This window comes from Salmo trutta, chromosome 15 (genome assembly GCF_901001165.1).
Source record: "Salmo trutta chromosome 15, fSalTru1.1, whole genome shotgun sequence".
Lineage (NCBI taxonomy): Eukaryota > Metazoa > Chordata > Actinopteri > Salmoniformes > Salmonidae > Salmo > Salmo trutta.
The window spans coordinates 44,541,548-44,565,154 of record NC_042971.1 but is presented as its reverse complement, the minus strand read 5'-3'; the positions used below and the strand labels follow the sequence as shown (position 1 = coordinate 44,565,154).

General features: G+C 41.6%; 1 protein-coding gene across 1 annotated transcript; it reads right to left on the bottom strand.

Moving 5' to 3' along the window:
* Positions 1–251: 251 nt before the first annotated feature.
* LOC115149132 (amyloid protein-binding protein 2) lies at positions 252–23,116 on the bottom strand. The gene is made up of 13 exons (XM_029691674.1): positions 22,718–23,116; positions 22,217–22,305; positions 13,916–14,067; positions 13,714–13,837; positions 13,434–13,602; positions 13,238–13,327; positions 13,005–13,072; positions 12,812–12,917; positions 12,112–12,236; positions 2,984–3,069; positions 2,523–2,713; positions 2,088–2,253; positions 252–1,966 (listed from the first exon to the last, which is right to left on the bottom strand). Exons 1-13 carry the CDS (start codon positions 22,853–22,855, stop codon positions 1,710–1,712), a joined length of 1,761 nt encoding a protein of 586 aa, XP_029547534.1. The 5' UTR covers positions 22,856–23,116; the 3' UTR covers positions 252–1,709.
* Positions 23,117–23,607: the final 491 nt, after the last annotated feature.

The window sequence follows — 23,607 nt, the reverse complement described above, 5'->3', positions numbered from 1 at the left end:
AAAAAAATCTGCCTTTTCCCGCTACAATAGTAGTTTACAACATTAACAATGTCTACACTATTTCTGATCAATATGATTTTATTTTAACGGACAATAAAATTGTTTTTTTTTCTTTCAAAAACAAGGACATTTCTAAGTGACCCCAAACTTTTGAACGGTAGTGCATGTCAGGTCAAACATATGACCTTCCTGTCTCTCTCCAGTGTGGGTATTTGGAAAGCAAGCATGCTAAGAACCAGAACAAGAGCACCTTTGGCTGATCATCCTTTAAGGCGAAGGCTTGGACTTCAGTTGAAACATAACAGCACATGTAACATTAACATCCATTAGACAGACATGCATTTGTTCGAAAACAAGGCAATAATTTCCATTGACCTAGTCCATACACAATGGGGTACTTACTACATTACTTTGGAAAAGGTAATCCTTCACTAGACAAATGGTTTCTAAAATGAAAACACAAGGCCTATTCTATTGTTAATGGTGTGTTTGAGGACCCATAATCTCATTCCCAGACACTTCAGCCCAAATGCCCGAAGAGTCTGGTAGTCCAACGGGTCAAACTTGACCTTCGTTAGCCAGTACAGAATGCCCAGGACAAACTCCTGAAGCATAGGCTTAATCTACCAACCAATCATCTCCCACAACCTTCCCCCGTACGCTAGCATACCACAAGCACAGAGCCATGCCTTGCAGCTGTGTGATTCGCTAAAATTAAATGACTAATACTTTACTCAGTACGGTCACTCCCACTAAGGCCAACTTTGAATCGATGTACCAGGCTTATATGGCCTCCGTCTGGGCGGTTGCACTGGAACACAGGGAGGGAGTCTTCTGAATAGCAGGTTTAAGCTCACTTGTTTTTGGTTTAGCTCAATGAAATTCCTTATAAATACTTGTCATTTTAATTTCTCAAAAAAAAGGTACCTACGTACACTTTCAAATAAACTACACGTCAGCGCATCAACAACAAATCTACTGAGCACAATTGTGGTGAAATTTAATACACACACTGGTGCATTTCAAATTCATCAAATCACGGACAACCTTTAAGCACAAGCATAAAGACAGCGCCAACGTCTTTAGATGGAGACAGAAACAGGTGTTACAAAAAGGAAACTGAAGATTTGGTCCATGGATGAAAGCTCTTTTGTAAACTCCCTCATGACATTAGAACAATAAAATAAGGATTCCACCCAGAAAAAGTAACTTGCTCTTTATAATTGACCAAAGCAAAAAGGTGCTCCATCCATGCCTGTAGGGGACATCCCAATGGTCAACAAAGGGCAAGCGCTGACCAAAAATGAAGCCGAAAACAAACCAATTCCTATTCTAGAGCTAGAACACACTATGATGTCGTTGTTTTATTTTTCCCCCTTCTCTCAATTCCTCTTACAGAAGACTGAAGGTGATGAAAGCGATGTTAGGTGATGCAAAGTGGATGGCAAGAGGTTCCTTCCATCAAATGTTCAATACCGGGTTGATCACAGGAGAATGCCCCCGTTGGGAGCGAAAGTGAGGACAAAAAAACACTGGATTATATGCATTCCACAGGCGATAGTGCATTTTCCCATAGCCAGGTGTCCCATTGCAAGGTCAACCATGTAGCTTGATGTGGAGAGAGGGTGTGTTCAACAAATGTAAGTGAGCCGTGAACACCTTTAGCGTTTCTATCAGTGTGTGGGCATGTGTGTGTCTGCGTGGTGAGCCTAAGCAGGTGGGCCAGCCCCATTGTTCTGTGACAGTAGGAAGGACTGCACCACCTCCCCGGTGGCCTGGGGGCTGGTGTTTACGTTCTCTAAGGCATCAGCCACAGCAAACTGCCGGTCTCTCAGCCGGTTCCAATTGGATAAAATATTGTGGTACTCAAAGACTTTCTCATAGTTCCCCACAGAGTTGTAAAGTTTAATTAGGCCCCTGTAGTCGTATTCAAGTCCACTGTAGCCCTCGCCAAACAGCTTCTTACCTGCAGGGGGGAAACACACACACACGTAAGAACGTGTAATGGTAGAATGAGGAAGAATAGATTACAAAAAAAGAAGAGTACACAAGGGAAGAATAGACCCCAATCTAGCCTGAAGACTGACCGATAGCAATGGAGCGCAGGTAAAGCCTCTCTGCATCTTCATACTGGTTCATGTCGTAGTTGTAGAGAGAGGCCAGGTGGCCCACAGACAGAGCCACCTCATAGTCCTCCTGACCCAGAAGCTGCTCCTTGATCTGGATGGCCTTGATGTGCATCTCCTCTGCCTCCTGAAACAAACAAGTGAGACCTCAGTCATCCACAGCCTTGGGGTCTGCATTTTCAACTACCATAAAACCCCAGAGCCCCTGTGACATTTAAGCCTCCTTAGAAAGAGGATTCACTTCCTGCTATCAAAGTGAAATCACAGGGTTGGTAAACACTGTGGAGAAGATTTGGATGGAAGTTTACCAGACAGCGCATAGGACGACAGTGTGTCAGACGACAACCACTGCATGTTTTCAACAGACACTTGGATAAAAAGGAGGGATGATCTGACCTTGAACTTCCTCATGGACTGGTAGAGGCGGCCCAGGTTGCCATAGTGCTTCGCTGTCTGAACATTGAACTCCCCAAAGGCTTTCTTGGCCAGCTGGAGAGAGGAGAGGTGGAGGTCATGGGCATCCTGGAGCAGCCTCTCCTCTGTCTCCTTGTTGTGGCAGTCAATAGCAATCTCCTCCAGGATCAGAGCTGAGGGAACAGCACAACACAGTCAGAAAGAGGACAAAGTCAGATGGTCATCTGAACAAGTTAGTTAGGAAATTAAAGATATCTACTGATCCAATCTATTTATTCTCCAAATTACAGACCTCTCATCACCTCCATGATAAAACAAAGCCTCTACATTTACTCTACCGCAGTGGAACGTATTGGATACCCTTGAGATTCACAGACATCCGTGTGCCCATCACGAAGGCTGGGGAACAGGAGTACACAGATAGCTGTGAAAGCCGTTTTTACCTTTGACTCTTTTGGAGGAGGCAAGCAGCAGATGATCCTCAGGGAGAATGTGAGTGATGATGTCTATGGCCCGCTCTGCATGGAATCTGTACACAAAATACCCAGAGGGCACAGCAGGGGAACAGATTGAACTCAGCGACACAGTTACAGCAGTAGCTAAAGCACAAACATGGCCTGCATGAACTTCAGAGGTTGAAATACAAGTAAGAGTACATAACATGAATGGAAACCAAGTACCTTGGTGTAAATTTAAGGTCATAAGAGATGGTGACATAGGGCTGAGCAACATGGCCTTCAATTTTGTTTTATAATTAAAGTTCTAAATATGCTTTATGAGTAGGGTATGATGGGGGTGGGGCTTGGTGTGTGTGGAAGGAGGGACAGAGACAACTCAAGAAGCAAACAGAGTAAACTATAAAAATGGACATTACACATGGCAGAGTGGCGTTTACACACTTAACAAACCAAACATTAAAATACAATGTGTACAATACAAGGTAAAGTAAAAACCCAAACTGGTCCGTGCATCAATACCGGTGTATATAGTAAAATACGGTATACTGCCGAGCCCTATGGAATTTGTATTTATCATGGATCCCCATTAGCTGCTGCCAAAGCAGCAGCTTCTCTTCCTGGGGTCCAGCAAAATTAAGGCAGTTTATTCCATTTTAAAAACATTACAATACATTCACAGATTTCACAACATACTGTGACCTCAGGCCCCTACCACATATCTCCAGTACTAAATCCATGTGTATGTATAGTGCGTATGTCATCGTGTGTGTGTGTGTGTGTGTGTGTGTCTCTGTGCCTATGTTTGTGTTGCTTCACAGTCCCCGCTGTTCCATAAGGTGTTTTTTTAATCTAATTTTACTGCTTCCATGAGTAACTTGATCTGGAATAGAGTTCCATGTAGTCATGGCTCTATGTAATACGGTGCGCCTTCCATAGTCTGTTCTGGACTTGGGGACTGTGAAGAGACCTCGTGGCATGTCTTGTGGGGTATGCATGGGTGATAAGAAAAATTATCTAATAAAGGTAAATGAATCAATAAACCATTATGACTTATAAGTCATGTAGCATGCTTAATGAATAATCAATGTAATGATCGATTAGTCCCAGAAAGTCTAGTAGAGGCTGGAGGGGGAGAGAAATGTGTGTGCGTATTTAGTGGGCCCAAGAGGGCAGGGGCCAGATGCTAAAGGGAGTAGAAACTTCAAGGGGTTCCTAACCTTGAGGGAAAGGAACAGGCTGAGCTGGATAGTGATAAACAGTGTGGGAAGTCAAAGGGGGATGCAGTTCACCAACAGTTTGTGTGTAAATGCATGTGCGTAAGTAAGCAAGAAACTATATAATGACTGTTTTGTTATCTTGACCTCAGAACGTTCTCTGAATAAAGCTGAATGAACCTTTTGCAGAAAACCGAGTCCTTGCCTAATTATTTAACCCATTGTCTTACAAACCTTGGGCATTAGTCAAGGCGTATTGATTATTGATTATTATCATCATCAAGATATACAATTATTTTAACAAATGGATGTCCGAGCTGTGCGCCAGTAGTTCAAAAACTGACAGCTCGGTGCATTCAACATGTCAATACCTCTTAAATACAAGTAATGATGAAGTCAATCTATTCACTTTGAGCCAGGAGAGATTGACATGCATATTATTAATATTAGCTCTGTGTACATCCAAGGGCCAGCCGTGCTGCCTTGTTCTGAACCAATTGCAATTTTCCTAAGTCCTGTTTTGTGGCACCTGACAACACGACTGAACAGTAGTCCAGGTGTGACAACCAGGGCCTGTCGGACCTGTCTTGTTGATAGTGCTGTTAAGAATGCAGAACAGCCCTTTATTAAGGACGCCCTTATCCCCATTTTAGCTACTGTGGTATCAATATGTTTGACCATGACAGTTTACAATCCAGGGTAACTCCAAGCAGTTTAGTCACCTCAAATTGCTTTATTTCCACATTATTTATTACAAGATTTAGTTGAGGTTTAGTGAATGATTTATCCCAAATACAATGATTTTAGTTTTAGGACTAACTTATTCCTTGCCACCCACTCTGAAACTAACTGCAGCACTTTGTTCAGTCCTTTAGTCATTGCAGTCGCTGTAGTAGCTGACATGTATAGTGTTGAGTCATCTGCATACATAGCCACTCTGGCTTAACTCTTTATCCACAATATAGCAGGGGGTGTAAAGCCATAACACATACGTTTTTCCAGCAACAGACTATGATCGATGATGTCAAAAGCTGCACTGAAGTCTAACAAAACAACCCCCACAATCTTTTTAGCATCAATTTCTCTCAGCCAATCAGTCATTTGTGTAAGTGCTGTGCTTGTTGAATAACCTTCTCTATATGCATGCTGAAAGTTTGTTATCAATTTGTTTACTGTAAAAGCATTGTCTGGTCAAATAATATTTTTTCCAAAAGCTTACTAAAGGGTTGGTAAAAGGGACTTCACTATTCTTAGGTAGCGGAATTACTTTTGCTTCCCTCCAAGCCTGGGGGCACACACATTCTAGTAGGCTTAAATTGAAAATATGGCAAATAGGAGTGGCAATATCATTCGCTATTATCCTCAGTAATTTTCCATCCAAGTTGTCCGACCCCGGTGCCTTGTCATTGTTGATTGAAAAAATGATTGTCTCCTCTTCCACACTAACTTCACAGAATTGAAAATTACAATGCTTGTCTTTCATAATTTGGTCAGATCAACTTGGATATGTAGTGTCAGCATTTGTTGCTGGCGTGTCATGCCTAAGTTTGCGAATCTTGCCAATTAAAAAAAAATCTAATCAAATTTTAATTAGTCACAATTTTAATTAGTCACAGTGAAATGAAATGCTTACTTATGACCCGATAACCAACAATGCAGTATAAAAAATAAATAAATATGAATAAGAAATAAAAGTAACTATTAAAAGGCAGTAGTAAAATAACAATAGCGAGGCTATTTACAGGGGGGTACCAATACAGAGTCAATGTGCGAGGGCACCGGTTAGTTGAGGTAACATGTATTTGTAGGTAGAGTTATTAAAAGTGACCATGCATAAATGATAAAGTAGCAGTGGTGTAAAAGAGAGGGGGCAATGCAAATGGTCTAAGTAGCCATTTGTTTAGATGTTCAGGAGTCTTATAGCTTGGGGGTAGAAGCTGTTTAGAAGCCTCTTGGACCTAGACCTGGCGCTCCGGTACCGCTTGACGTGTGGTAGCAGAGACAACAACATATGACTAGGGTGGCTAGAGTCTGACAATTTTTAGGGCCTTCCTCTGACACCGCCTGGTATAGAGGTCCTGGATGGCAGGAAGCTTTGCCCCAGTGATGTACTGGGCCGTACGCACTACACTCTGTAGTGCCTTGCGGTCGGAGGCCGAGCAGTTGCCATACCAGACAGTGATGCAACCAGTCAGGATGCTCTCGATGGTGCAGCTGTAGAACCTTTTCAGGATCTGAGGACCCATGCCAAATATTTTCAGTCTCCTGAGGGGGAGAAGGTTTGTTGTGCCCTCTTCTCGACTGTCTTGGTGTGCTTGGACCATGTTAGTTTGTTGGTGATGTGGACAACCAAGGAACTTGAAGCTCTCAACCTGGGGGCGTGCTCGGTCCTCTTTTTCCTGTAGTTCACAATCATCTCCTTTGTCTTGATCACATTGAGAGGTTGTTGTCCTGGCACCACACGGTTAGATCTCCGACCTCCTCCCTATAGGCTGTCTCGTCGTTGTCGGTGATCAGGCCTACGACTGTTGTGTCATCGGCAAACTTAACGATGGTGTTGGAGTCGTGCCTCGCCGTGCAGTCATGAGTGAACAGGGAGTACAGGAGGAGACTGAGCACGCACCCGAGGGGTCCCTGTGTTGAGGATCAGCGTGGCGGATGTGTTGTTACCTACCCTTACCACCTGGGGGGCAGCCCGTCAGGAAGTCCAGGATCCAGTTGCAGAGGGAGGTGTTTAGTCCCAGGGTCCTTAGCTTATTGATGAGCTTTGAGGGCACTATGGTGTTGAACGCTGAGCTGTAATCAATGAATAGCATTCTCACATAGGTGTTCCATTTGTCCAGGTGGGAAAGGGCAGCGTGGAGTGCAATAGAGATTGCATCATCTGTAGATCTGTTAGGGCAGTATGCAAATTAGAGTGGGTCTAGGGTTTCTTGGATAATGGTGTTGATGTGAGTGCTACGGGTCGGTAGTCATTTAGGCAGGTTACTTTAGTGTTTTTGGGCACAGGGACTATGGTGGTCAGCATAAAACATGTTGGTATTACAGACTCGGACAGGGAGAGGTTGAAAAATGTCAGTGAAGACACTTGCCAGTTGGTCAGCGCATGCTTGCAGTACACATCCTGGTAATTCGTCTGGCCCTGCGGCCTTGTGATTGTTGACCTGTCTAAAGGTCTTACTCACATTGGCTGCGGAGAGCATGATCACACAGTCTTCCGGAACAGCTGGTGATCTCATGCATGTTTCAGTGTTATTTGCCTTGAAGCGAGCATAGAAGTAGTTTAGCTCGTCTCGTAGGCTTGTGTCACTGGGCAGCTCTCGGCTGTGCTTCCCTTTGTTGTCTAATGGTTTGCAAGCTCTGCCATATCCGACGAGCGTCAGAGCCGGTGTAGTACGATTCGATCTTAGTCCTGTATTGGCGCTTTGCCCGTTTGATGGTTCGTCAGAGGGCATAGCGGGATTTCTTATAAGCTTCTGGGTTAGAGTCCCGCTACTTGAAAGCAGTAGCTCTAGACTTCAGCTCAGTGTGGATGTTGTCTGTAATCCATGGCTTCTGGTATGTATGTACGGTCACTGTGGGGACGACGTCATCAATTCACTTGTTGATGAAGCCAATGACTGATGTGGTGTACTCCTCAATACCATTGGAGGAATTCCGGAACATATTCCAGGCTGTGCTAGCAAAACAGTCCTGTAGCTTAGCAGCTGCTTCATCTGACCGAGTCACTGGTGCTTCCTGCTTTCATTTTTGGTTGTAAGCAGGAATCAGGTTAGAATTATGGTCAGATTTGCCAAATTTGTTCTTGTTGCATATTTAACATACTGATAGAAATTTATTAAGACCAATTTAAGTTTCCCTGCATTAAAGTCCCCGGCCTCTAGGAGCACCGCCTCTGGGTGAGCATTTTCCTGTTTGCTTATGGCGCAATACAGCTCAATGAGTGCAGTCTTAATGCCAGCATCAGTCTGTGGTGGTATGTAGACAGCTATGAAAAATACAGATGGAAAATCTCTGGGTAGATAGTTGTTTGTCCTTTAAAAGTTGCAGCGTACTGCAGCACAGCTTGTGTGGTGCCGCAGAATTCTATGGAAAATATGTCGCTGTACAACGTGACGGTCGGGAGTCCCCGTGTCGTGTGGGCACGCGGGGGCCCGGGGTTCAATTCCCCGACGGGGAAGAAGGAGTAGGCTGTCCTTGTAAATAAGAATTTGTTCTGAACTGATTCCATGTGTGCTATTTCATTAGTTGTGATGTATTCACTATTATTCTACAATGTAGAAAATATAAAAAATAAAGAAAAACCCTGGAATGAGTAGGTGTGTCCAAACTTTTGACAGGTACTTGCTTAATTAATTTGATTAATGTTATGGTGTTTCTATTCCAAGACAAACAAAAAGCCCTCTGGGTTTCCGTTAGGATGAAACGGAAAATATGGCGCTATACAGCGTGACGATCGGGAGTAGGCTACAGTGCTGTGCTATTTAGCTAAAGAATCCCCATGTCGTGCGGACACGCGGGAGACCGGAGTTCAATTCCCTGACAGGGAGGAAGGAGTAGGCCGTCCTTGTAAATAAGAATTTGTTCTTAGCCGATTCCATGTGTGTTATTTAATTAGTTGTGATGTATTCACTATTATTCTACGATGTAGAAAAAATAAAAAATAAAGAAAAACCCTGGAATGAGTAGGTGTCCAAACTTTTGACTGGTGTTTGCTTAAGTCATTTGATTCATATTATGGTGTTTCTATTCTAAACCTACAGTCATCTCATGGGTCTCCCAGTCGAGGCCGGCACAGGTATTGAACCAGCATCTGTAGCAACACAGCTTACACTGCTATGCAGTGTCTTAGAATATTGCGCCACTCAGGCGCAGTACAACATGACCGGTCGAAAGTGGGCTAAAGTACTACAGTAAGAGCAAAATATTCCTAACACAATAACAACCTTAGTGTAACAGTTTTTGTAAGTAATAATGAAGTAAAAAAATTTTTTTTTTTAAAAAGGCACAATTATCAGTTTCTATTTAGGTTTATGTCACCCATTCATTGTCAGTTAGATAGAAGTAGGACCCAAAAGCATAATCAGTGCTCTAACTCCCCCTTGCGCTGGTCTGGAGCAATGAAGTGGTGACGCAGTGTACCATACTAAACCACAAATTACCTCTAAATCCCGCAGCATAATTGCAAAACTTTTAGTGGAGCAACCACTGTAGATAGTGTGGTCTACAGCTTATCATGAGATACTTTAACTTAGGCGAGCAAAACCTTGAGACTCCTTAGATATTGTGGACCAGCTGTTATTTACAAAAATACATAGTCCACCACCCCTGTCTTATCAGACGCCGCTGTTCTAGCCTGCCGATACAGTGTAGAACCAGCCAGCTGTATGTTGATAATGTCGTTGTTCAGACACGACTCCGTGAAGAATAAGATAACAGTTTTCAATGTCCCGTTGATAGTTTAATCTTCCGCATAGGTGATGATTTTATTTTCCCAAAGATTGCACGTTTGCTAGCAGAATGGAAGGCAGTGTGGGTTTATTCGATCGTCTACAAATTCTCAGAAGGCAGCACGCCATCTGGCCCCTTTTTCTCTGCCTTCTCTTCACGCAAATGACAGGGATCTGGACCTGTTCCCGGGAAAGCAGTATGTCATTCACGTCGGGCTATTTAAAGAAAATAAAGGATTCTACCAGTTCGTGGTGAGTAATCGCAGTTCTGGTGTTCAGAAGCTATTTTCGGTCATCAGAGACAGAAGCAGCAACATTATGTACAAAATAAGTAAAAAAAATAAGTTAAACACAAAGAAACAAACAAAAAACACAATTGGATAGGAACACGTAAAACGTCAGCCTTCTTCTCCGGCGCCATCTTTTCAACATTAAAGTAGTTGGCAATATCAGTTGGTTTTGTGATGAATGAGCCATTTGATTAAAAAAAAAGGGAGGCGAGTTTGCCTTTTCCCCCCAAAATGTAATTTAACCTCTACAGGATCGGTATCCCGACCTCCGGACGGTTGAGCCAACGTAGGCTAATGCGATTAGCATGAGGTTGTACGTAACAAGAAAATGACCCAGGACATAGACATATCTGATATCGGCAGAAAGCTTAAATTCTTGTTAATCCAACTGCACTGTCCGATTTACAGTAGCTATTACAGTGAAATAATACCATGCTATTGCTTGAGGAGAGTGCACAGTTATGAACTTCAAAATGTATTAATAAACCAATTAGGCAGTCTTGATACAAAATTTGGAACAGAAATAAAATGGCTCATTGGATCAGTCTAAAACTTTGCACATACACTGCTGCCATCTAGTGGCCAAAACCTAAATTGTGTCTGGGCTGAAGAAATAACAAAAAAGTTGTTTCTTTGTATTATCTTTTACCAGATCTAATGTGTTATAGTCTCCTACATTCATTTCACATTTCCCCAAACTTCAAAGTGTTTCCTTTCAAATGGTATCAAGAATATACATATCCTTGCTTCAGGTCCTGAGTTACAGGCAGTTAGATTTGGGTATGTCATTTTAGGTGAAAATTGAAAAAAAGGGCGAATCCTTGCTGCTCCAAAGCTTTTTACTATCATTCTTTATTTCATTTATCTTTGTTTCAGTGTAGTTTTTTTTTATTCAGTTTAGTCACATGATTTCTCAATTTGCAATAAGTTTGCCAATCGGTTGTGCAGCCAGACTTATTTGCCATTCCTTTTGCCTCATCCCTCTCAACCATACAATTTTTTCATTCCTCATCAATCCACAGGGATTTAACAGTTTTCAGTCATTTTCTTAATGGGTGCATGCTTATTAGTAACTGGAATAAGCAATTTCATAAATATGTCAAGTGCATTGTCTGTTTTCTCCTCATTACACACCACGGACCAACATCTTCTTTACATCAATAACATAGGAATCACTACAAAACTTCTATATTGTGATCACTACATCCGATGGATCTGGATACTGCTTTCAAGCAAATATCTGCAGCATTAGTAAAGATGTGATCAATACATGATGATTTCATTCCTGTGCTGTTTGTAACTACCCTGGTAGGTTGACTGATAACCTGAACCAGGTTGCAGGTACTGGTTACAGTTTGAAGGTTTTTCTTGAGTGGGCAGCTTGATGAAAGCCAATACTTAAATCACCCAGAAAATATACTTCTGTTGATATCACATACATTATCAAGCATTTCACACGTTATCCAGATACTGACTGTTTGCACTTGGTGATCTACAGCAGCGTCGCACTAGAATGGGCTGTGAGGCAGATGAACCTGTAGCCATTTACTTCAACAGTATTTAACATGAGATCCTCTCTAAGCGTTACAGGAATGTGGTTCTGAAAATAAACAGCAACACCTCCACCATTGGCATTTCTATATTTTCTGTAAATGTTATAACCTTGTACTGCTACAACTGTATCAAAGGTATTATCTAAGTGAGTTTCAGAAATAGTCAGAATATGAATGTCATCTGTTTCTAGCAAATTATTGATTTCATGAACCTTGTTTTCTAAGCTACATATGTTAACGTGTAACTTGCTTTATTGCTTACTGGGAAGCTTAGCAGCAGTAGATGTGCTCGTTCTTTGTGTTAGTGCAGGGTGAGCTTCACACAGTGGACTTCCTCCTAGGGCTCACCGGCTTAATGCTAACAGTATTAATCTGGTTCAAAGGCACATGATTACTGCATACAATAGCTGTAGGATCAGTAAAGGCATTCAGGGCAGTTAAAGGGACATAAATTAGGTTACTTATATTGTGTCTACCGACACCCCTGGTGTATTGCACATTTGCTGAAGCATTATGACAACTCTGCGTCACAATGGAGGGATTAGCTGAGGCGGGCTTGGGTCATTGATAAGTCATTGTCTCAATGGTGACAAAACTATTACTTACAGTGCATTGTCAAATTTGCCAGAGCTGTACAGATGCACATAGGAGGAGTATGCCAGGTCCTCGTGTGCTGTGGCCACATGGATATTCTTTCCCCCGAAAACCGACTGCCGGATATCTAGAGCCGTCTGGAATATTAACACAGTTTCAATATCACACATTTGATACACCTCCCCTCTCTGCTGTCTATCTACAGTTGAAGTCGGAAGTTTACATACACCTTAGCCAAATACATTTAAACTCAGTTTTTCACAATTCCTGACATTTAATCCTCATAAAAATTCCCTGTCTTAGGTCAGTTAGGATCACCACCTTATTTTAAGAATGTGAAATGTCAGTATAATATCAGAGAGAATTATTTACTTCAACTTTTATTTCTTTCATCACATTCCCAGTGGGTCAGACGTTTACATACACTCAATTAGTATTTGGTAGCCTTGCCTTTAAAATGTTTTATCTTGGGTCAAACATTTTGTGTAGCCTTCCACAAGCTTCCCACAATAAGTGAAATAATATGTCTGTAAACAATTCTTGGAAAAATGACTTGTGTCATGCACAAAGTAGATGTCCTAACCGACTTGCCAAAACTATAGTTTATTAACAAGAAATTTGTGGAGAGGTTGAAAAACGAGTTTTAATGACTCCAACCTAAGTGTATGTAAACTTCCGACTTCAACCGTACATCTCAGACCAACTCTCTCACCTGGTATATTGCAACTGATTGGCAGATGTTATCCACATTCAGCAAATAAAACCCATAATCAAGGAGAGTGTCTGAATATTTGGGATGCTTGATTCCAAAATGCTCACTGCAAAACAATAAGGAAACAGACATTAGTGAAGGAGACAGACAAAGCTTATACATTTTACAACACAGTGTTGCGAAACTAACTTACCGTGCCAGGAAAACAGCATGCTTTATCAGATGCTCTGCCTTCCTGAACTCTCTCTTTACTACACAGGCCTGTAGGTCCAAACACATGAAACCACGCTAAGTTCCAACTACAGTCTGAAGCAGCATACATTACTAATACAGCATTACAGTGGCTCATGTGACAGTAAGGAAACATCTAAAAAAATATTTGTTTATCCATTCATAGTCTAACATGGGAAAAAGGAGCACTCATACCTTGGAAGCCTGCCTTAGGACATCTACCACGACCTTAACAGGCAAACCCACTGTGATCTCTTTCATTGCCTCTATGCACCACCTGTAGGCCTGCACAAGACATGATATAGGTGATGATATCTAAATGAAAAACCAGAAAACCCCCCCAAAAATCTAACAACCACTTGATATACAGTATCTCTTCAAGGCAAAATACCTCATCATAAAGGCTCTTAGCAAAGAGCAGAGCACACAGCTCTCCATAGAGTGCAGCTTTGTTGGCCTGATGACCATGTTTGGCCAGTTTGTCCATGTACAGCTGGGCCAACTTGACAGTCTCTTCACCAAGATGGTACTTGCAGTTGCCATTCCGGACATGAAGCAACCTAAGAGAAATTGTTGAGTCTAGTAATCTTTTGTGGGCAAATACAAACTAGGCGTTACCAGCCATAGAACTAGAATCAGAACAGAATATACTAACTTTGGGACCAACTGACCTGACACAGCACTCCACAGCGCGGTACCAGTGCAGAACCTCATCATGCAGTGTGCACAGTTGCAGACACGCCAGAAACACATTCTCTGCATCACCATACCAGCCTGCGTCAGACAGAAAGCCACCTACAGGACAAGGTCAACATTAGTACAACCAGACACAAAAGTTGAAGGTGAGGAAAGTTTATGGGTGCAGGGGCCTACCTAAAACAAAGCCAAAGTGAATGGCCTTCACTTTCACATGGGCATCAGACTCTGCAATGTAGGAGCAGCGGCGGCTGAAGGAGTTGGCCAGGATGGAGGCGACTTTCACCCCATGATCCATCAGGGCCTGGAAGCAGTGGTGCAGGAGGTGTCTGCAGGCACACACACAAAGACAGGGCATAAAGACGTGATACAAACATACAGTTGAAGTTTACATACACCTTAGTTTTATTTGCATTTGGCTATGTTTTTTACAATTCCTGACATTGAATCTCTACACCACTACGCATACAACACCATTCTGTATACATCTGGCCCTTCTTTGGACACTGTTAACAAACCTCCAAACGAGCTTCAACGCCATACAACACTCCTTCCGTGGCCTCCAAATGCTAGTAAAACGAAACGCATGCTTTTCAACCGATCGCTGCCCGCACCCGCCCGCCCGACTAGCATCACTATTCTGGACTAGAGGTCGACCGATTATGATTATTGGAGGACGCCGATACAGATTATTGGAGGACCCCCCAAAAAAAGCCGATACCGATTAACCGGCCGATTTTTTTATATACATTTGTAATAATGACAACAATGCTGAATGAACACTTATTTTAACTTAATATAATACATCAATAAAATCAATTTATTCTCAAATAAATAATGAAACATGTTCAATTTGGTTTAAATAATGCAAAACCAAAGTGTTGGAGAAGAAAGTAAAAGTGCAATATGTGCCATGTAAAAAAGCTAACGTTTAAGTTCCTTGCTCAGGACATGAGAACATATGAAAGCTGCTGGTTCCTTTTAACATGAGTCTTCAATATTCCCAGGTAAGAAGTTTTAGGTTGTAGTTATTATAGGACCATTTCTGTCTATACCATTTGTATTTCATATACCTTTGACTAATGGATGTTCTAATAGGTACTTTAGTATTGCCAGCCTAATCTCGGGAGTTGATAGGCTTGAAGTCATAAATAGCGCAATGCTTTAAGCATTGCGAAGAGCTGCTGGCAAACGCAGTAAAGTGCTGTTTGAATGAATGCTTACGAGCCTGCTGCTGCCTACCACCGCTCAGTCAGACTGGTCTATCAAATCATATACTTCATTATAATATACTGCTCAAAAAAATAAAGGGAACACTAAAATAAACACATCCTAGATCTGAATGAATGAAATAATCTTAAATACTTTTTTCTTTACATAGTTGAATGTGCTGACAACAAAATCACACAAAAATAATCAATGGAAATCCAATGTATCAACCCATGGAGGTCTGGATTTGGAGTCACACTCAAAAGTAAAGTGGAAACTTTGATGTAATGTCCTTAAAACAAGTCAAAATGAGGCTCAGTAGTGTGTGTGGCCTCCACGTGCCTGTATGACCTCCCTACAACACCTGGGCATGCTCCTGATGAGGTGCGGATGGTCTCCTGAGGGATCTCCTCCCAGACCTGGACTAAAGCATCCGCCAACTCCTGGACAGTCTGTGGTGCAACGTGGCGTTGGTGGATGGAGCGAGACATGATGTCCCAGATGTGCTCAATTGGATTCAGGTCTGGGGAACGGGCAGGCCAGTCCATAGCATCAATGCCTTCTTCTTGCAGGAACTGCTGACACACTCCAGCCACATGATGTCTAGCATTGTCTTGCATTAGGAGGAACCCAGGGCCAACCGCACCAGCATATGGTCTCACAAGGGGTCTGAGGATCTCATCTCGGTACCTAATGGCAGTCAGGCTACCTCTGGCGAGCACATGGAGGGCTGTGCGGCCCCCCAAAGAAATGCCACCCCACACCATGACTGACCCACCGCCAAACCGGTCATGCTGGAGGATGTTGCAGGCAGCAGAACGTTCTCCACGGCGTCTCCAGACTATGTCACGTCTGTCACGTGCTCAGTGTGAACCTGCTTTCATCTGTGAAGAGCACAGGGCGCCAGTGGCAAATTTGCCAATCTTGGTGTTCTCTGGCAAATGCCAAACGTCCTGCACGGTGTTGGGTTGTAAGCACAACCCCCACCTGTGGACGTCGGGCCCTCATACCACCCTCATGGAGTCTGTGTCTGACCGTTTGAGCAGACACATGCACATTTGTGGCCTGCTGGAGGTCATTTTGCAGGGCTCTGGCAGTGCTCCTCCTGCTCCTCCTTGCACAAAGGCGGAGGTAGCGGTCCTGCTGCTGGGTTGTTGCCCTCCTACGGCCTCCTCCACGTCTCCTGATGTACTGGCCTGTCTCCTGGTAGCGCCTCTATGCTCTGGACACTACGCTGACAGACACAGCAAACCATCTTGCCACAGCTCGCATTGATGTGCCATCCTGGATGAGCTGCACTACCTGAGCCACTTGTGTGGGTTGTAGACTCCGTCTCATGCTACCACTAGAGTGAAAGCACCGCCAGCACTCAAAAGTGACCAAAACATCAGCCAGGAAGCATAGGAACTGAGAAGTTGTCTGTGGTCCCTACGTGCAGAACCACTCCTTTATTGGGGGTGTCTTGCTAATTGCCTATAATTTCCACCTGTTGTCTATTCCATTTGCACAACAGCATGTGAAATTTATTGTCAATCAGTGTTGCTTCCTAAGTGGACAGTTTGATTTCACAGAAGTGTGATTGACTTGGAGTTACATTGTGTTGTTTAAGTGTTCCCTTTATTTTTTTGAGCAGTGTATAATAACATACAGAAATACGAGCCTTAGGTCATTAATAATGGTCAAATCCGGAAACCATAATTTCGAAAACAAAACCTTTATTCTTTCAGTGAAATACGGAACCGTTCCATATTTTATCTAACAGGTGGCATCCATAAGTCTAAATATTGCTGTTACATTGCACAACCTTCAAATGTTATGTCATAATTACGTACAATTCTGGCAAATTAGTTGGCAACGAGCCAGGCAGCCCAAACTGTTGCATATACCCTGACTCGGCGTGCAATAAACGCAAGAGAAGTGATACAATTTCCCTAGTTTAATACTGCCTGCTAACATAAATTGATTTTAACTAAATATGCAGGTTAAAAAAAAAATATAGTTCTGTGTATTGATTTTATGAAAGGCTTGTTTATGGTTAGGTACATTCGTGCAACGATTGTGATTTTTTCGCAAATGCGCTTTTGTTAAATCATCCTCCGTTTGGCAAAGTTGGCTGTCTTCGTTAGGAAGAAACGGTCTTCACACAGTTCGCAACGAGCCAGGCGGCCCAAACTGCTGCATATACCCTGACTCTGTTGCACAGAACGCAAGAGAAGTGACAATTTCCCTAGTTAAAAGAAATTCATGTTAGCAGGCAATATTAACTAAATATGCAAGTTTAAAAATATATACTTGTGTATTGATTTTAAGAAAGGCGTTGATGTTTATGGTTAGGTACACAATGGTGCAACGACAGTGCTTTTTTTGCGAATGCGCTTGTTAAATCACCCGTTTGGTGAAGTAGGCTGTGATTCAATGATAAATTAACAGGCACCGCATCGATTATATGCAACGCAGGACAAGATAGATAAACTAGTAATATCATCAACCATGTGTAGTTAACTAGTGATTATGTTAAGATTGATTGTTTTTTATAAGATAAGTTTAAATGCTAGCTAGCACCTTACCTTGGCTCCTTGCTGCACTCGCATAACAGGTAGTCAGCCTGCCACGCAGTCTCCTCATGGAGTGCAATGTAATCGGCCATGATCGGTGTCCAAAAATGCCAATTTCCGATTGTTATGAAAACTTGAAAATCGGCCCTAATTATTAAAAAAACAAACAAAAAAACAAATCGGCCATTCCGATTAATCGGTAGACCTCTACTCTGGATGGTTCTGACTTAGGTATTTTTAGTTGCCCACATATTCTAGGTGTCTGGATAGACTGTAAACTCCCCTTCCAGACTCACATTAAGCATATCCAATCCAAAGTTAAATCTAGAATCGGCTTCCTATTTTGCAACAAAGCCTCCTTAACTCATGCTGCCAAACTTACCCTCGTAAAACTGACTACTACCAATCCTCGACTTCGGCGATGTCAACATTCTACTCAGCAAATTGGATGCAGTCTATCACAGTGCCATCTGTTTTGTCACCAAAGCCCCATATACTACCCACCACTGTGACCTGTATGCTCTCGCTGGCTGGTCCTCGCTGCATACTCGTCGCAAAACCTACTGGCTCCAGGTCATCAATAAGTCTTTGCTATGTATAGCTCTGCCTTATCTCAGCTTACTGGTCACCATAGCAACACCCAACCGTAGCACGCGCTCCAGCAGGTATATTTCACTTGTCATCCCCAAAGCCAAAACCTCCTTTGGCCGCCTTTCCTCACAGTTCTCTGCTGCCAATGACTGGAATGAATTGCAAAAAAAAAAATAATAATAATAATAAAAAATTATATATAATAATAAATATATATAAAAAATATATATATTTTTTTAAATCACTGAAGTTGGAGACGTACATCTCCCTCACTAACTTTAAGCTTCAGAGCAGCTTACCGATCACTGCAGCTATTCACAGCCCATCTGTAAACAGCCCATCCAACCAACTACCTAACTCATACCCATATTTGTTTTGCTGCTCTTTTGCACACCAGTATATCTGTATCTCAAGATTGAGGTCAGGGCTTTGTGATGACCACTCCAATACCTTGACTTTGTGTTCCTTAAGCCATTTTGCAACAACTTTGGAAGTATGCTTGGGGTCATTGTCCATTTGGAAGACCCATTTGCAACCAAGCTTTAACTTCCTGACTGATGTCTTGAGATGTTGCTTCAATGCATCCACAATTTTCCTCCCTCATGATGCCATCTATTTTGTGAAGTGCACCAGTCCCTCTTGCAGCAAAGCACCCGCACAACATGCTGCCAACCCTGTGCTTCACAGTTGGGATGGTGTTCGTCGGCTTGCAAGCCTCCCCCTTTTCCTCCAAACATAACGATGGTCATTATGGCCAAACAGTTCCATTTTTGTTTCATCAGACAAGAGGACATTTCTCCAAAAAGTACGATATTTGTCCCCATGGGCAGTTGCAAACTGTAATCTGGTTTTTTTATGGCGGTTTTGGAGCAGTGGCTTCTTCCTTGCTGAGCGGCCTTTCAGGCTGTGTCGATATAGGACTCGTTTTACTGTGGATACAGATACTTTTGTACGTTTCCTCCAGCATCTTCACAAGGTCCTTTGCTGTTGTTCTGGGATTGATTTGCACTTCTTGCACCAAAGTACGTTCATCTCTAGGAGACAGAACACATCTCCTTCATGAGCAGTATGATGGCTGCGTGATCCCATGGTGTTTATACTTGCATACTGTTGTTTGTACAGACGAACGTGGTACCTTCAGGCGTTTGGAAATTGCTCCCAAGAACGAAACAGACTTGTGGAGATCTACAATTTTAATTCTGAGGTCTTGGCTGATTTCTTTAGATTTTCCCATGATGTCAAGCAAAAAGGCACTGAGTTTGAAGGTAGGCCTTGAAATGCATCCACAGGTACACCTCCAATTGACTCAAATTATGTCAATTAGCAGATCAGAAGCTTCTAAAGCCATGATATAATTTCGGGAATTTTCCAAGCTGTTTAAAGGCACAGTCAACTTAGTGCATTTAAACTTCTGACCCACTGGAATTTTGATACAGTGAATTATAAGTTAAATAATCTGTCTGTAAACAATAGTTGGAAAAATGACTTGTGTCATGCACAAAGTACATGTCTAACCAACTTACTAAAACTATAGTTTGTTAACAAGAAATTTGTGGAGTGGTTGAAAAACAAGTTTTAATGACTCCAACCTAAGTGTGTGTAAACTTCCGACTTCAACTGTACATGAGAACCGCAGCATAAAGGCTCATCTGTCAATGTGTGACAGACAAGGGCATTCAACATTGGCTTAAGGCTCGTCAGATCCCTTTCATTTCCCGTAATTATGGGGTCAGATTCCTATTGCGTGGTGAGGAGGAGCTCCTCTGCTCCTTCATGTCCAGAAGTAATTTATCCATTCATTGTGCTCTGTAGAGTCGCTATTGAGTTCTCGTGTCAATTCACTTGACATTGCTGGATTACTAATTTATATTAATTAAGTCTGATTTAAATCAACAGTTACATTTTTTTTAAGGGTACAAGACTGTGTACATATGTGGCTGTGTTGACAAAATCACTACATATCCCATCGAGCTAAGCGGGGAGAGGATGCCTGTTGTCACAGTTCCAAGACCAGTTAGAAACATCCAGCTAACCCTACGCCAATGGATCTCAAAACTGAACTTGGATCCGCGTTAAGTAGCAATGATAACCAGTCATGACTATTCAACAAAACAATAACTGTTACATTTATTTCAAGAATATTTCTTAGTTACATGATTGTATAACTACCAAAGGAGTTTTGAAGTTGAGGGTGCAGTATTTATGAAGTTTGGCAATGAGGACAAAAACTAGACATATTTAAGTTTATATACCCTGATATCAGGAGCTGGCTTGAAAAGTTTGATTAAACAATTCCGAGAGTGAATATACAATCCCAAAATCAGCTCTAACTGTCAATAGTAAAAGAAAACTGAAAAACTATGTTCGAGTGAACCCTGAATACAGAAAATTAATGGTGAAGACACGGTAGACTCCTCCTCCTCACCATTCTATAGGTCATTATCAATAAAACGACACAATAAGGTGCAGAGATTTTGATTTGCCTTCAAGGTGGCAAGGAGATGCCCAGCTCCGCTAAAACCATTGACAACTGCCGGCAGTTTAAGGGATCGTGAAATAAAAATGTTAACTATTTTGTTATAATATCGTCAACTCTTGATGAGCATAGTCCGAACGACAAACGTCTGATTGTAACATGCAACACAACTGCGCACATTTAGATCTATCAGAGTTATACAGCAATTAACTGCATGCTTTTCAGTAAACATAATTTGATCATGTAATTTCAGATGTGTGGGTAGCCTCACAATATCGTTCAATATTGGCCACCATTAATTGGATATTTGAGTAAATTTAATTTATTTGGGTAAGAGAGATATACAGAAACATTTACAATGTGGACCCAAAGGATAGCACTTAAAAGTAAGAATCAAAAAACGTGTTTCCAAAGTGGTCCTTGGTGGTAAAAACTGTAACACATTATTATTAAAAGGCAAGCCAAAATAACAAACAATGAATACAATATTTTATATTAACATCCTAAAGTGGCAATTTTCTTTGAACTTTTCCTTAACCTTAAAAAACAAAACATATTCAGTACACATTTTCTAACCTTAAAAAACAATCATACCCATCTTTCAAATAAATAAACCTGACCAGCAGTAAGGGCACAAGAAGACAATGGAGTGGTTTCTCTTAGTTGGACAACCTTTGCCTGCTTTTTAAAGCTATTCTACTTTTTCCATTGCTTGATCTCCAAGGGGAGGCCATTCCATAGACAAATGTATGTATAGAAAAAAAAGTGCTCCTCGCAGTACTGTTAACTCTTGTGATTTTACAAGACACAACACTTGCTCTGGTATTGTAACTGTGCTGGTTATAGACCATAACAATGTGTTTTTTCATACAATTTGGGGCACGATCATTTAAGATGTCAAACATATGATTGTGTTTAAGTTGGTCCACTCTGAACTCCAAAGGCAACAAGCAGGACTACCTATTGAAGTTAACATTATCCCCTTTTCAACATTGTTTTCAAGAGTGTTTAATCCTGATTGCTGCTGACAGGCATGACTGATGGACCACATCAGTTTGCAAATTGGATAGCTAGCTAATAACAGATCATGTCAACATGGCCAGTTAAAAAGCTAACTTTCAGGGGATAAACTAGATGGATATATCCACATATGGTTTGATTTGTTTTCCATCGAGAGTGGTGATAACAGAAGTCTGACTGACAACATTACCAGGACTTGGCGATGTCAGGCTCTTTCCAAAAGCCTAATCTCTGATGAAGCAAGCTAAATGATAAATTACATGAATTTGCTTAGCTAGTTACATGCCAAATGGATAACTTACCCTCACATATCTGAAATTACATGATCAATTGATGTTCACTGATCATGAAAAGCATGCTGTTACTTGCTGTATAACTCTAATAGAGCTAAATGTGGAATAATATGAAATTCATAGATCTGTCTATGCTATTCAAGAGTTGATTATATTGAAACCAAATAGACCTAGTTATAACATGTATTTAACAATTCCTTAAAAATCATGCAGTTGTCAATGGTTTTAGCAGAGCCAGGGGTCTCCATGCCCCCCAGCAGCCAAATGGAATGCTCTGCACCATATTGTGACATTTCATTGATAACGACCTATACAGAACCAACCAAGTAAGTACCTTTTATCAGATGCCCGTAGAACTTTGGCAAACACCTCCAGCTCACAGAACTCTCCCCCCAGCTGGCAGAGCCGACCCTGCTGGTACAGCTGGGGAAACATGAAAACAGGTTATGAAAGCAAAAAAAGGACAGGAGTGTCAGAGAATGATTATCAACATGCAGAATATGAGTGTGAGATCCAACTAACTACTGTCCAAAACACAATGTTTTCACAGATCACAAACATAGGATGGTTTGAGACACCCCCAATTAAAATATTGAACACATGTGCTACTATTTAGGACTTCAGCAAGAAATGCACTTTTAAGACATGTTAACAAACAAATTTTGTCGTCAATGGACTATTGGTCTTTGGTTTATGGTTAAGCATGCTAAATAGCAGGATAGCAAGTAATCAGTTGATTTGCTTTTCAAAGCGTTTGATAGCTACGGTTAGCTAAAACGAGTCACTTCTCGCGAACATCACGTTATATAGTTAGTCTAGTTTGCTATGAACGTACCTTGTAATACACATCAAATTGAATATTCTCAGGGATGCAACGAATATCCCTTCGCGATCGACTGTAATTGTCCACCACTGCTGATATAGCAGTGTTGTACAGCGTCTCTGGGATCCATTCGAGCTCCAATGCCGCCATGTTGTTTTCCTTTTCTCCAGCAAGCAACACCCCCCCTCGATCTATCCTAGCTAGCTAACCACCTTGCCAAGTTTGAACTCCTTTTTCTTGTACCTTCTCATGTAGCAAAACAGTTTTGACTCTTTCATCGGGTTAAGCACCAGCATTAACTAACCATCGGCCATGTTCCTAGGAGGCCACGCACTGAGCCAGTCCCATCAGACAGAAACAGATGTTTCATCGGATGTATAAATTTGAAGCATCCGGTTGGTATTTACACTCACACAGCTGTGAAGCAGGCAAGAATAACTAAGTACTTCCGGGTCAATTGTTTTTGGAATCTTTCAGAATAATTCCGTTCTGCATACTTTGTAAATGAATAATTAGGGTAAAAATGATAACTTTGCACAATTATCGATATATTTCGTACTAGTTATAATACAAATAAAAATTACAAGTATTTCTATATGATTTATAAAAACAGCACACACATATATATACACATACATACATACATACATACATACATACTACCGTTCAAAAGTTAAGGGTCACTAAGAAATGTCCATGTTTTTGAAAGAAAAGCACATTTTTTTGTCCATTAAAATAACATCAAATTGATCAGAAATACAGTGTACATTGTTAATGTTGTAAATGACTATTGTAGCTGGAAACGGCTGATTTTTTAATGTAATATCTACATAGGCGTACAGAGGCCCATTATCAGCAACCATCACTCCTGTGTTCCAATGGCACGTTGTGTTAGCTCATCC